The sequence below is a fragment of the Polypterus senegalus genome, chromosome 1 (genome assembly GCF_016835505.1).
Source record: "Polypterus senegalus isolate Bchr_013 chromosome 1, ASM1683550v1, whole genome shotgun sequence".
NCBI classification, from domain to species: domain Eukaryota; kingdom Metazoa; phylum Chordata; class Cladistia; order Polypteriformes; family Polypteridae; genus Polypterus; species Polypterus senegalus.
The window spans coordinates 332,239,138-332,253,698 of record NC_053154.1 but is presented as its reverse complement, the minus strand read 5'-3'; the positions used below and the strand labels follow the sequence as shown (position 1 = coordinate 332,253,698).

General features: G+C 42.4%; 1 protein-coding gene across 5 annotated transcripts in view; it reads right to left on the bottom strand.

Annotated features, from left to right (window-relative positions):
- abcc8 (ATP-binding cassette, sub-family C (CFTR/MRP), member 8) overlaps positions 1–14,561 on the bottom strand; it is a 280,773-nt gene that overhangs the window by 35,116 nt on the left and 231,096 nt on the right. For all 5 annotated transcript variants that reach the window (XM_039738520.1, XM_039738527.1, XM_039738535.1 and 2 more), the window contains 4 exons: positions 10,143–10,280; positions 9,729–9,854; positions 6,270–6,369; positions 4,378–4,625 (listed from right to left, as the gene is read on the bottom strand). In XM_039738520.1, coding sequence (XP_039594454.1) covers positions 4,378–4,625; positions 6,270–6,369; positions 9,729–9,854; positions 10,143–10,280 — 612 coding nt within the window. The remainder of the gene's footprint in view (positions 1–4,377; positions 4,626–6,269; positions 6,370–9,728; positions 9,855–10,142; positions 10,281–14,561) is intronic.

The window sequence follows — 14,561 nt, the reverse complement described above, 5'->3', positions numbered from 1 at the left end:
AACCAAATTAATGAGTTTGTATAAAATATCAAATTGATCAACAGATTGAAGTGCCTTAAGAAGTGGTCAACTTAAAAGGCGGGTCAGCCTATGTCAATTTAAATGGCTGAAAATCGCTGGTCACGTCACACCTAGCAATCATGTGATGTCTTCCCAGAACGGTCGTGTGTGTCCCTTTTTGTGACAGCTAATAATATGTGCAGGTGCTGTACGATGGGTTAACATGTACAGTAAGCGCGGCCGCAGTCTTGGCCATTTTCTACATTTTTTCCACTCTGTTGTGGTATGTAAAACATAAGACAACAAGCTTATGAGCTTCTCTTATGTTTGTGAGGCCCATAACACCCGTGTTCTTTATTCATTGTCACTCCATTATATTTGCTGTATATTTTGGGCTGAGCACTCATTGATTGTCAGCTTGCATGGACACACAGCTGCCTGTCTGTCTAATGACAAAATTAAACTTGTTTGATTCAGTCCAGGCCAGTGGTTTACTAGCTGGAGTGAGTCACTGGCATGTCACATTATGTGACTGGCTTCATGGGAGCGCGTAACCAACTGTCTCTGACTCGCTAAGAAGGATACAACTGAAAATCACTGGAAAAGCCGTCTAATGTGACATGGCCTTCAGATAAACAGACTACAGGAACACACCTACGATTATAAAGGCTTATATGAAGCATTGGCAATAGTTTCATCCAAACACTTGCAACCAAAGGGCAGAGTTCACTTGTGTTAATATTTACTTTGGCCATCTTAACTGTCCACTGCCTAAATGGCTGGGTCAGATGGTGGGGCAAAGTGGAGACATCCCGTGACCTTGCCTTTAGTCTTGTTAAGAATGTGAAAAATTCAGGCACAGATGCTGCTCTCCAAGAAACCAAACGAATATTTACTGCTTGATCTCTTTGGGGGGGGCACTGCCAAAATGACAAATGTCCATTAACAGCAGCACCTGAAAAGCTCAGACATTTGCTGACATTTAAAGAGAATTTGTTGGCCATGCAAAGCCTTTGACCCCCCGTTGAGAATGATTAATTAAGACCAAACAAATAAGAAAGTAACAAACATCTCCTCGGATAACAAAGGGTGGCCTCGAAAGACGGCAAAGATGAAACCTAATCTGAAAAGATGCCTTCTCGTGAGAAGGCACGCAGCTTCAGAAGGATTGGCTTTCATCTCTGATTTCCTACTTGTGACTCCGACCGAAATAGCAAGAGAACATCATGGCATTGCTGAGCACAGTCTATTTATAAAGGTGCTCACACTCAGTCTACAAAGTTCAAGTGACAAATGGTCTCTTCATTTAGTGCCACGGGTGAAAGAACACACTGGCTGTGAAAACGAGGCCTGGAGCTTCAAAACAGAAGAGTTTTAGTTGAAGAGCCGTTAAACATTTGGATTACGATTCAGTTAAGTCAGGAGCACATAACTTGAGCCCCAGGCTCGGAGCTCCAATAGTCACACAACTGAATATTCACCAGTTTCATCTTATGGGATGTCAGTGTGTCTCTGCTGTCATCCTTTGTTATCTGATTGTAATCCATTCCTGAAAACCGGGTAGAAAACTAATAAAAACTTAAAAACTATTGGCTATTGGGAAAAATTGATGTCACTGAAGAACCGCTGTAGAACCATCCATCCATTATCCAACCCGCTATATCCTAACTACTCAACTCTCAGTTACTCCATGATGTGAAACAGCTTATTTATCTATTACCTAATGAAGAAAGTGTTAAAGAGGTCACTGATGGGAAGGCTTCTGCACATCAGCTTACAATCAGGATATGAGAGACAAAATGGGGGTTCAGTGCTCTCATGCAGAGGGATGGCTCACCTCCTAGGACAGTGGTGGCGAACCTATGGCACGCGTGCCAAAGGGGGCACTCAGAGCCCTCTCAGTGGGCATGCGCGCCATCGCCCGAGCACAGAGTTCGTTACTATAAAGCCAGAGGAATACGGGGCCGGGCTGCTCCCCTCACCGCTCCCCCTCTTCACGCGCGCCGGAGGACGTTTCTCACATCACCCGCCCCTCTGCCCCTCTGCCCAGCAGCCCAATGGGAGAGCTTCCTTCCTCTCCTGTCTGGGGTAAGGCGGGCGGCACACATGCTGCTTGAGGGTGCGGCACGGACTGCAGCCTTTTGAGCCTGTGATTCTCGTGGTGGGGTTGGAGGGGATGTGGTATAGCGGGTCCACAGCTCAAAATTGAAAAGGCCAGTTTTAACAGATAATTGCCGCACTCGCGGGGTTATGGTAGAGTGGCCGGAGCGGTTTCCGGGAGCTTTGTGATGCGGGCAGTCCTCGCTTAAGCGCACAGGTGAGGAGTCGTCCGCATCTGTAATTATTGTCGGGAGTTGCTAATCGCCACACCTGATCCACGACCCCGTAATATATAATGGAAGCTTTGGGGGCGGAGCTTAATAGGGAAGACCTGCGTGAAACACTTGAGAGGATCGAAGGGATGACAAAGGACAGCACAATTAGTTATGAAAATGAAATCCTTAAAGTGTGGAATTCTCTGCCAAATAATCTTAAGTCGGGCGGCACGGTGGCGCAGTGGTAGCGCTGCTGCCTCGCAGTTAGGAGACCCGGGTTCGCTTCCCGGGTCCTCCCTGCGTGGAGTTTGCATGTTCTCCCCGTGTCTGCGTGGGTTTCCTCCCACAATCCAAAGACATGCAGGTTAGGTGGATTGGCGATTCTAAATTGGCCCTAGTGTGTGCTTGGTGTGTTTGTGTGTGTCCTGCGGTGGGTTGGTGGATTGGTTCCTGCCTTGTGCCCTGTGTTGGCTGGGATTGGCTCCAGCAGACCCCCGTGACCCTGTATTTGGATTCAGCGGGTTAGAAAATGGATGGATGGATGGATAATCTTAAGTCAATGAAGGCACTTGAGATTTCTTTCCTTACTTTCTTTGGAACATCTTATGCTTGTGCGCAGCTTTTTTCAGCTTTGAATTAAATCAAATCTGACACCAGAAACAGACTAACAGATGACCTGAGTGCTACATGTGTTGCTCTCAAACTTACAAAGTATGAGCCAAGGTTAGACAAATTATCAGCATGCATACAACAGCAAAAAGCACATTAATTGTTCAAAAGCATACCGAATGCAAACTTTAACCTTTCAACAAAAAGTTGTTTGTATCATTGAAAGCTCTGTTATTATGTTTTTCTTTTAAGACAAAATATGTTAATGTATGAGTGGCTTTTCTAAACTAAAAGCTCAGTAGATAGACAGACAGAGCATCAGTATTGGCAGTTCAGTACAATTTATCATCCAGCTGCACTCCCAGGTATTTATAGGTCTGTACCCTCTGCACAGTCACCTCTGATGATCACAGGGTCCATGAGGGGCCTGGGCCTCCTAAAATCCACCACCAGCTCCTTGGTTATGCTGGTGTTCAGTTTTAGGTGGTATTCAGGTTAAATTGCCATGTGGGCACTTTGCGATAAATAAGTGGGTTTTGGATTGCAGTTTGGGCACTTGGTTTCTAAATGGTTCGCCATCACTGTCCTAGGCTGACCAGCTGGTGAACTCGTCTCATGTGAAGACACGTCCTGGTCATATGTTGTGCCCGAGTGTTTTCTGGTGATTTATAAACATTGCTCACACTCATCTGTGATTTATTTTTCTACAATGCATTATACATTCAAATATGGCTGAAAGTCTCCTAAGCATATGCTTGGATTTACTCTCCTGTGCACTTTCAGTGAGGCCCAGTGACTCTAAACAAAGCCCTCCCTCTCGTTACACCTGTCGAAATTCATGTGCAGTGAACCGTCACCTCCTACTGAAGGTCTCCAGGTGCTCTCAGCGTCAGAAGTGCTGATGCAGGCCAGGCGGCAGACGCTGCAGTTAAAGACTTAGTAAATTCAATCTGAGGTGCGAAATTTTAAACGCGTGGGCTGTAAATTACTGGCAAATGTGTGATGGAGCACAGAGCTGGAAGGCTTCACACTGTGTTATGTGAAAACAGAAAATACAAAACATTAACGGGTTCTGCTCACCACAGAGGCATCCATTACAGCTTACACAAAAGACTGACAATGCAAGACCCCTGAAATAAAGGCCCACCAAACGCAATACTAAAAATGTTGTCATAAAGCTTTATCAATGTGTTGAGTAAAAGGAATAAAACTAGAGAAACGCTAAGTGCAGACAAGCCAAGCTAAGCCCAGCCCTAGGCTCTAGAAATGGTGTCATTCCTTCTGCACAGTGAACTGCTGAGAAATTAGCTGTACCCTCAGAGGCTCAGCCATCTGACAGCAGAACCGCCCACGAGTTGAAACGATCGCAGTCCAAACTACAAGAACGACATAAGTGACAACCGCACTGTCAGCGCTGCTACCGTATGTTTACAGATCTTTTCAGATTAGGTACCTGGTTTGTGGTGCAGTTTTTTCCTTCAGAATGGACCTTCCCAGAAATGACATCAGATGTCCACTTTGCCAGCCAATAGTCAATGGCAAGCAAGACTGAATGCTTAAAGAACTGGGAGAACAACAGGAGGAGGAGGAGAAGAAAGCCGGCTGAGCTGAGGTACGTCCCGCAGGCCCTCCAGGGCATCTTGGCCCGCTGGCGGAGGACTGATGACAAGTTGTCTTCATCGTCACTTTCAACTGAATCTCCTGTGATAAAACAAGGGAAGACTGAAATATACAAAATGTATAAAACATCATGTTGATTAATGAAAGGAGCTATGTGTGAATTCAGTTTAAAGCAGTGCTCCTTAAAGAGTGCCTCTGTTGAAAGCTTTAGAAGCCATTGGTGGGTTGCTGATTTCCAAATTGTCAGGATGGCACAAGTGCAAGCTGGTTTGGGTCCTAAATGATAGCATCTTCTCTTTGCTCTCTACATGAGGGCAACTAATTCATGTAAAAGGAAAAGTTTATAAAGGTTGTATAGCTCCTTTCATAATGAACATGATGTGACTTGTGATACAGAAATTAGAGTGTCACTTATTGCCCAGTAGCTTCTTCTTTCTTGCAGTAGAAACCCTCAGCAGCCACACACAGAACTTGATTTAAGAGAGCATGCTCATAAAAAAAACTGCAAAAGCACTGAAACAAGCCCTTCAACTTCGGTGACATCTCAGCCATGTTAGAGAAATGACTGGGCTTTTGTACTGCAGCTGGGAGGAGAACAAAAGTGTGACTCATTGGAAGGAAGGTAGCATAGCTGAACCTTCACAGCAGCTTGAGGTGGACAAGTCATGAAATGTCCCACCAGATAAAGAGATGTAAGCAGCCTCTGTTAATGAGTCCATTCTGCCCCTTTCTTGGCTCTTTCCTTGGTTACACTTCTATGCTTCTGTGTATTTGTGTACTCATTTCTTGTTGCCTGAATCTCACTCCACATCCATCCATCATCCAACCCGCTATATCCTAACTACAGGGTCACGGGGGTCTGCTGGAGCCAATCCCAGACAAAACAGGGCGCAAGGCAGGAAACAAACCCCGGGCATGGCACAATTGTTAATCCGTGGCAACTTCAGGAGTGGGAAACTCTATAAAAGAGAAGCCTTGCTGGAAACAGCATATGGGACACTGGGGACTAAAAGAAATAAATGGGAAACGAGCACTGGTAGAACATACTGTGTCACCTTCTCAGTAGCATACTGGGGTGCTTTTTACATCTCCATGAAGTGTATGTGCTTGACTCATTGACCAACTTAGGTGAAATATTGTGGGCAAGTACTCTTTCACTGACACTGTGGTTATAATTCTTTTTTGAAGGTTTGCAATTGGCCATTTTTCACCCTGACACGTGGGTATTCCTGGGACACTCATGCTAGCTATGCTACTTGTCCTTTATATACACTGTACTTATTATTTGGTTGAAGAAGGCCCAGGAAAAACATATTGGTGTCTGCTGCCAGCCTTCCCCTCACATTCATGAACAGGCCACACAGCACTCAAATAAGCCACAGCATCCAACCTTCTGACATGCCCAGAAAAGAAAGTATAAGAGAGTAAATGCTCTGTGTCATGGCTGATATACTATGGTCTGTAGGAATCACTGCATGCCAGCACTGCATGAGTAGAGAATTAGGAATATAAAGTTTATATACCAACGGGAACATCAGGAGCTGAGTGAAAAGGCAGAACAAACAAGAAATTAAATACAAAAAAATGTCCCACATGGTGAAGGAACGGTTGCCTGCAGTTACCAAACCTCTAAAATGTGACGGTTAAAAACGTCTCCTTGTGAAAGATTACAATAACTTCATACAAACATCCACCTGCAAGCTGAGCGTGATCAGCAACATTTACCTTCATCTTCTTCCTCGTTCTTCCCAGCGAGTTCCCTGGAGTACATGGCGCGGCGCAAATTCTTCCTCTCCAGGGCTGTGTTGCTTTCAGCTACTGTCTCCTGAAAGGTACATGTGTAGAGGATAAGCAAGGACATTAGAGACATCTGGACAAGAACAGCCCATTCAGCCCAATAAAGCTCGCCAATCCTGCCCACCATATTTCTCAAAAATAACATCAAGTCTAGTTTGGTGACCTTCAAATGTCTAGTTGGTAGATAGCAGGACATGATTCTACCACCGTGTCCTGGATAATGGACTGCTTCACTTTTAGACCACGGAGAACTGTACTTTGGACATGGTCATGAGTAGCGTGGGGGGTGCCACAGAGAACTATACTGGCTTCTTCCCCATTTACATTGTGCAACTCAGACTTTAGATGATAAATACCGAGTCATGCCATGTACAGAAATTAACAGGTGACACACCCATCAGCTTGCGGGAGAATAAATAATGGACACTTGTGTAAGACTTTGTTAAATGATGTAAAGTGAACTACCTGCAGGTCAACATCAGTAAGACAATGGAGGTGAGAGTAGACATAAGGAGGGTCAAACCCACACTGCCAACAGTCCTTACTGATGGTGAAGATGTGGAGCAGGTGAGGACATACGAATACCTTGGGGTGCCTGAATGGAGAGCAAACACAGATGTTTAATACAAGAAGGGTCAGAGTCTCCTCTGTTCTCCCCGTTTCTGTTTTTGGTGTATGCAGGTCACTCTTATTCATTTTTTACCAGTCTGTAGTATGTCTAGCATATTTTCCTGTGCTGCAGTGTACTGTGCAAATGGCATATGAGCAGGTGATACCAACCGACTAAATAAATGGATCAAAAAGGCTGGTTCAATCCTGGGAGTCAGGCTGGACTCACTGGAGGAAGAGGTAGAACAGACGGTCACTCAGGAAGCTGGTTAATATCCTGGAGAACAACTCTCATCTTTGTAATAAAGGTTTGGCTAAACAGAGGAGTACAGTTAGTAAAAAAAACGGAGACATTTGAGAAAGTTGAGGAGCAGCATGTGAGGTTGTTTCCAACCTCAGCCATCAGGCTTTATGACGAGTAACCCCTTTGGCGGAGGTGATCTTGTTCCCTGTTTGCTAAATGGTAATAAGCTCATCTAGCAGATATCTTCACAGACAGTGATGATATGTGCAATAAACTGCGCCAAGGCCTGACATCTTGTATTGTACAATTGTAACTTATAAGTGTGTTCAATCCTAATCACTTTACATTTAGAGGATACCTACCTACACTTCGTTAAAGTATAAATTTGGTATTTTGCAAGTCAAGGTTGTTACTTCATAATCATGGTATATATTAATTTGCTACAAAACTATGCTTTAAAGTCAAGCGTTTTTGATAAATTTATAAATAGTCTATTCTAGCAGCTTACAATGAAGCTCTTTGGAAGCCCCAGTTGCTGATTAAGCCTGCTTTATCAATCTAGCCGGAGCAAGCAGTGTCTTCCCTTGAGTGAAAGAATATATGCAATTAAAAGTGATTTTTTTTCTGTTATTATTGTCTAGCTGCTCTGATGGACAGCATGCGTGGTCAGCTGTACCAGCTACGATGGTATAAGGTTCCTGTAAAGGCACAATAATGAAGACAAAAATTGTCCTGCCTTTTGCCAGGAGATTGAAGGGCATGCCAATGTGGAAGTGTGTACACTGGCATTCTGGCAGAATTAGACCAAGGAATTATACCTGGCTGGGAGGCCAAGTGTGATGGAAGAACAGGGGGACATAACCTATCAGAGCTACATGCTACCCATATACATTAGGTTGCAGTATCCCTGAGCAAAGCTACCAGTATGGACACCCACAAGGCATGCTGGGGACTGTAGTCCCATGGGGCAGCATTGTTTGGATACATGGGTGTCATCAGAGGATGCTGCAGGAATCTAAGATCCCTACATTGTGGGATTTGGAAGTGCTTATTACAGGCCATCCCATAGCACCAGAAGTACTCCCAATAAAAGGAGCCACTCCAGGCATGTTGGAGTCGGATGGAAGAGCACAAAGCTCGCCAGGGAGGAGTGGAAGAAAGAAGAAGAAGAAGAGAAGCTGGTTTTATATTGTGCTTATGCAAAGCATATTAAGAAGCCTTTGTAAAGGTAATTCGTCGTAATAAAACCTTTTATTTAAACTCAGGACCTGTGTCTGTGAGGTTGTGTCTGAGGTGCTGCAGTGCCCCCTGGTGGTCACACTGTCTACAGAGCAGAAAAAGCAAAGGTACAGTAGAAAAAGACGGATGAGGAAGTTGGCAAAAACACAAGACTCACAGCTTGTCTGCTTTTAAAATGTCTGAATCTCACAACAATGGTTTGCTTTTAGCTTTTTTCTTTGTGTTTTGCAAAGAATATGCAATCTGAAAATGCAGATCAATACTCAGTATTATTTATGGCTTGAAAAATGGACATATTTGGAAGTTTTAACGTCTTTCAATCACATATGGACATGGGGTTCCATACAGCCCTATTGTAAGATGCAAGAACAGACAAAGTATTTTTAAAAATTATAAAGAAAAACAGTTCACTTTAGAACACAGCTTTTAATGTGGTAAATGAATATATACCATGATAGTGAAGAAACAACTTTGACTTGTAAAATACCAAACTTATAGATATCTCGTTATTTGTGTATTTGTACCTTGTTAGCACGCCTAAGACTGTTATAATTCTTGTTATATGTATATATTTGTGCCTGTTGCTCTAACTGTGTAATTTCCTTTGAGAATAATACATTTTCTATCTCTCTATCTAAACTACAGGCTACATAAAGTACACACACTACATGCAGGCAGGAAGCATGGCAGTCAATAATGAGGGAGCAGTGGGGATAATCTAAAGTCTCTGCAGCGGAAATGGTTAAATAACACCTCTTATCAAAAAGCTAACATCCTCTCTAATATCATGATTAATAAACAAGCAATATGATTTATAAACCTCAACCTTACAGAAATCCAGCTGTTTCATGATGTGGACATTCAATCTACAAGCCAGTCAAGACCTTTGTATAAGAAAGCTTCAATAATAATACATCTTACTGTTCATTTTAATGGTTAAGTTTTGTTTATTAGCTCATTAATAATAAACTAAAAATATAAGTGTGAGCAGTTCTGTGATTCAGACCAACATATTTGTACAACCAAACCCCTTGGCAGTGCCTCCTTTTCTCTTACATGTTCTTCAGTAAATCAAATTCAGTGATCATCTGACCCTCTTACCTGAAGTGTGCATGACCTGTATGTATGCTTTATAAAATAATAACTACAAAAAGTAATGTAGGAATTAAATACTATGAGTAAAAACATATGTGCTTAGACTTGGCTGAATACTCTTGCAGTTAGACAGGTGCTCCATGTCAGCCTTTTCTCCCCTTCTTAGTGCCCAGGGTGTCTCAAACGTTGGTCACTCTGACCTTTTCCAGTCCTTGGTCCTGTCTGTTCATCAGAGATTTCCAGTGTTCAAACAGTTCTGGCTCGCTGTTCTGAATATCCTTCAACGTCCCCTCTTTCTGTATGATACCATCCTTCATGGCAATAATCTGCAGGAAACGTGACTGTGGTGATTAACTTGAAAAGCCTCTGCCATCCCCCAAAAGAAATTCTCAACCACAGAATCGCATTACCAGATTTGATTTGAATGAGAAACGGCCCTGAATGTCTGGCTCACTAACTCATTCACTATAATGTAATTGACAAAGCCACTAACAATAAAACTATATTATTTATATCAAGTTCCAAGGTATCACATGAAACTTTATGAAAACAATCATCAGTTAATCAGAATATTAAAGATGAAGGCATCTGTTGTAAGCGTCTTGTTTCCTCACCCAGTCCGCATGTGGCAGATACTGCAGTTTGTGTGTAACCAACACGACCGTTCTCTTCTCCTCCCTTAACATCTTAAGGATGCCCTCCTGCATGAGGTGGTCGCTGAGATGGATGTCAAGAGCAGAGAAAGGGTCATCCTAAGCAAAAGAGAGAAGTCATTTAAGGACTTGTTGATAAAGTGCAAGCCGAAGAGGGCTATCCCAGTAGCACCCAATGAGGAGTACTCCATTGTATTTTAAAGGATATTCTCATCCATCCATTTTCTAAATCCACTTATCCTGGCAGGGTCATGGGAAAGCTGGAGCCTATCCCAGCAAGCATCGGGTGCAAGGAAGAAACAATACTTGAGCAGTGCGCTAGTCCACGGCAGGGCAGATACACACACAGACACAGAGACCAGGGCCATTTTAGCAATGCCAGTGCTACTAACCCTCACATCTTTGGACTGTGGCTGTATTCATAACACATTTCATGGTGTTGTCCAAGGTAACAATTTGGAAAATAAACTTTTGTTTGCACAGCATCCTTCAGAACAAGATCAATATTCATTTACAATAGAAGATGTTTTTTTTTTCCTAGAAGGGTTAGATGTTTACGAGTTACACGACAACACTATGAAATATCAGATAATGTTCGACTCAGCACTTAAACTGGGAGATTACTTGCAAAGATTAATATGAGGTACTGGGAAGGGGCTGCATCATGGGGTTACATTCTGCAGCGTGATGTTCATGTAGAGTTTGCACTGCACATTGTCCTCATATGTTTATGGTGTGGGAAAGTTTACTGATTTATGGCATTTGGGGAAGTTTGGAGGAGTTTAAGAAAGTCTGTGAGTATTGATTTAGAACATTCAATGTTTAATACTTTCATTGCTTGAGAGAGGTTAGGAGTACGCACTGATACAGCGCATTGCCGCAGCCACCACATGATGAACCAACTGAGGATCCCAGATTAGGACCCGAGTGTAGACATGTGACGGGTGACACCTCAGCACCACACTTGTTCAGACGGAATGAAACAATGTGTGGTTTTTTTATGGTAGTTGGAGTGCCAATTCTGCCACCAACCCCCAGGATGGAGGGCCTACATGCAGGGCTGGATGCAGATTAACGTCATACCCAGGATGGAGCAATTGCAGGTCAAGGGCCTTGCTCAAGGGTCCAACGAAGTAGATTCACTTTTGGCATTTACAGGATTTGAACCGGCAGCCTTCCGAATACCAGTGCAGATCCTTAGCCTCAGAGCCACCACTCTGCCCACTCTGACTGCTTGCATCACCTTCAAAGTCAAAATATTTCAGAAGTAGATAACAGTGTTATGCTGTGTTCAAGTGCTTGCAGGCAGACGGTACATCTGAGCGCTCGAATTGTTAATTCCATGTGAATGCTCTACCAACTCATAAATACAATGTACAATTTGAACAAACTAAAGCTACCTGAGTTGTCCGGTTTGGAGATGTAATTCTGTTCTTCCACCTTAGTCAATTGTTTAAAATAAAACATATGATCTGATAAGTCACAAATTACATGTTTTGGTTGAATTGCATTTGAAGCGTAGCAACCCTTGTTTAAATAAGCTCTTTATTTATACAAAAAAATGCCATTTACCTTTAATTGCTTTTTTTGACAGGCCAAGATAAAAATTAACAGCGACCTAGCGTTCTGAATTGTTTAGCGTTTTTGATGCTATTATTATGCTTTGCACATTAAGGACCTTATTTTGACCCTCAGATCACATCTTGTATGTTTATCTGAATGGCTGAACCAATTTTCACAAAATTAGGCATGTAGGTTGCTGTTGGTCCAACTTAAAATGCAGGCTGTATGTCATTTCATGAATTACATCAGGAGGAAAATGGGGCAACAATCCAAAAATTGTTCATTATTCTAAAATGGCTGAGTTGACCTTACAGGAATTTTTCAAGAATAACATCTAGACTACATGGCGTTTCAAAAATGTAATTGGGGATGGTTACTGTACTGGGGGCATCTCTGCAACACAACAAAGTCAAAGAGTGTTGGATCAGCACTAAAGTTAGAAATGGTTCACCCAGCAACTCCCAATTACAACACACTTCACAAAACATCACTCTTCCTCCCTGGTGTACCGCGTCATGTGCCGCATTAAACCAAACAGGAGGTGGGTGGACTCTCACGAAGAGAGTAGAGAGGGAGCCCATGAACTCCTGATTGTACTGCAGTTGTTCCACCGCATTGCTCTTCATAGCTGCCTCCCAGGTGAACTGAGCTACTGTGTCGCACAAAGAGCCACATCAAAGAAATAAGGGTGGGGTGTCTCCTTGTCCCTTGTGAATTTGTGATTATTTTGAAGCAAGCAGGTGGGATTAGTCAAGCGCTACCTCTATATGCTTTATGAAGTTTGAAGAGTTTCATTGGGCACTGGCAATAGCAGGATCAACACCCCAAAATATTCATGAGGTTTTGGATTGTAACATGCGTGTGTATGGGAGACCAGGGGTCGGCACTATGTTCTAATGCCTTCTCTCCTCCTTTCTCTGCAGAACAGAAGATTGACTGCCACTCCATCAGTGACGTCACTTCCGCTGTCCATTCACCTGGACTTGCCTGTTTCTGCAACATGACCACTTAACCTGGGAACCATCCATCTTTTCCTAGTTCAGCAACAAACCGGCATCTTAAAAGACATCTCTGCAATTTGCTGCGTGCCTCTTGTTGTTTTCTTTCTTTCAATTATATAGGGTCACCAAGGTGGTGCACCAACTCTTTATCGTTGTCAGTCTCATCTTTACAGCATGTGTATTATAGTTATCCCAACTTAATATAAAGAGTTTCAAGAAGTTTCAAAACCTTCACCATGAATACGGGTTCAACAGAGGGAACAACATTTGTTTTGCCAGTTTACATGTCGTATCAACAAATGAATTATTTACAAGCCATCCAATTTATTAATGTGGGTTTAAACATCTATTTGTGAAATCTCAGCAAAATATAAAAATATATTTTATTGTTATTTTATACTGTATTGAGGATTTGTTCTGTTCTGTGTATTGTGTTGTATTGACCCCCTTTTTCTTTTTGACACCCACTGCACGCCCAGCCTACCTGGAAAGGAGACTCTCTCTGAACTGCCTCTCCCAGGGTTTCTTCCATTTTTTCCCTACTAGGGTTTTTCTGGGAGTTTTTTTTTGTCTTCTTAGAGAGTCAAGGCTAGGGGGCTGTCAAGAGGCAGGGCCTGTTAAAGCCCATTGTGGCACTTCTTGAGTGATTTTGGGTTATATAAAAATAAATTGTATTGTACTGTATTGTATATAAAGAAGTATTATTCATGGTGCCAACCCAACAAGGACTTATGGCGATTATGGAATCCAAACATACACAAAAAGAAGAAATCCTCAACTCTTGGCAGCAGGGACATTGATGGAGAGGTAGTGGAGAAGACACATGGAAGACATGGGTCAACATTTTAAAACCACATAAATATCTGCTTTTTTACCTTAGCCCAATATACAAATATTCCCTGGGCAATGCCAGGTACTTTGGCAAATATCAGAATGAACATAAATAAACATCAATCCCAGAAAAAGTAACAGGAAAGTCTTATATTTTCTAAAAGCTTATGACATCTTATGATTCCCAGAATTGTCCCCGAAGCACCATGCTATTCCACGTATCTGTTACATTTCCCAAAAAGCACACCTGATTTAAACTACTAAGGTGCTGATCAGCCAAATAAGAGTGCTAGTCATGTAACAAAATTAATGGGTGTACTGGATGGCAACTACAAATGCTGAAGGGACTCAAAGACGGGCTGGAGAAGGCTAAGCTAACAAATGGGCACACTGGCATTGTTTGTACCAACAAGCTGGCAGCAGCACAACAAACCAGATTTTCAAACTGTCATAAAGAAATCTGAAGAAAGACAACTGAGACCCCAACAACTGCTTGATAAACAGGACTGTAGGAAATCAGGTAAAGTGTTTGAACAGCATCTGGCACTAAACACAAGCTTCAGCCACGTAACTTGTTCTTGTTACTTTTATTGTTTCAGAATTTCATTCTGCCTAAGCTAATGTCATGCAGTAGTTTTTCAAACAAATAAAGACTTACTTCTCAGATCACTACCTTTCAAAATAACTTTATTGGGTAGTGGAAGATTTCTGTGTGGTGCTGTAAGTAAAGTTAAGATGCAAATGTTCTGTTTGTATCAAGTTACTCACTCTTAGAAACGAAACAGAAAAGCTGTTGGCTGCATGTTGCTCTGATTTCAGTAGGATGGTGAAATGGAAATTCGTCTTTTTGTGATTTTAAATATTTCAAAAGGAATCATTAATGAATCATAAATTGAATACAGCAAGGAGATCAATTTGGAAGGAAAATATATAACAGAAGAGCATGAATATAACTGGTGATCTCATACAAATGTCTGATCTAGAA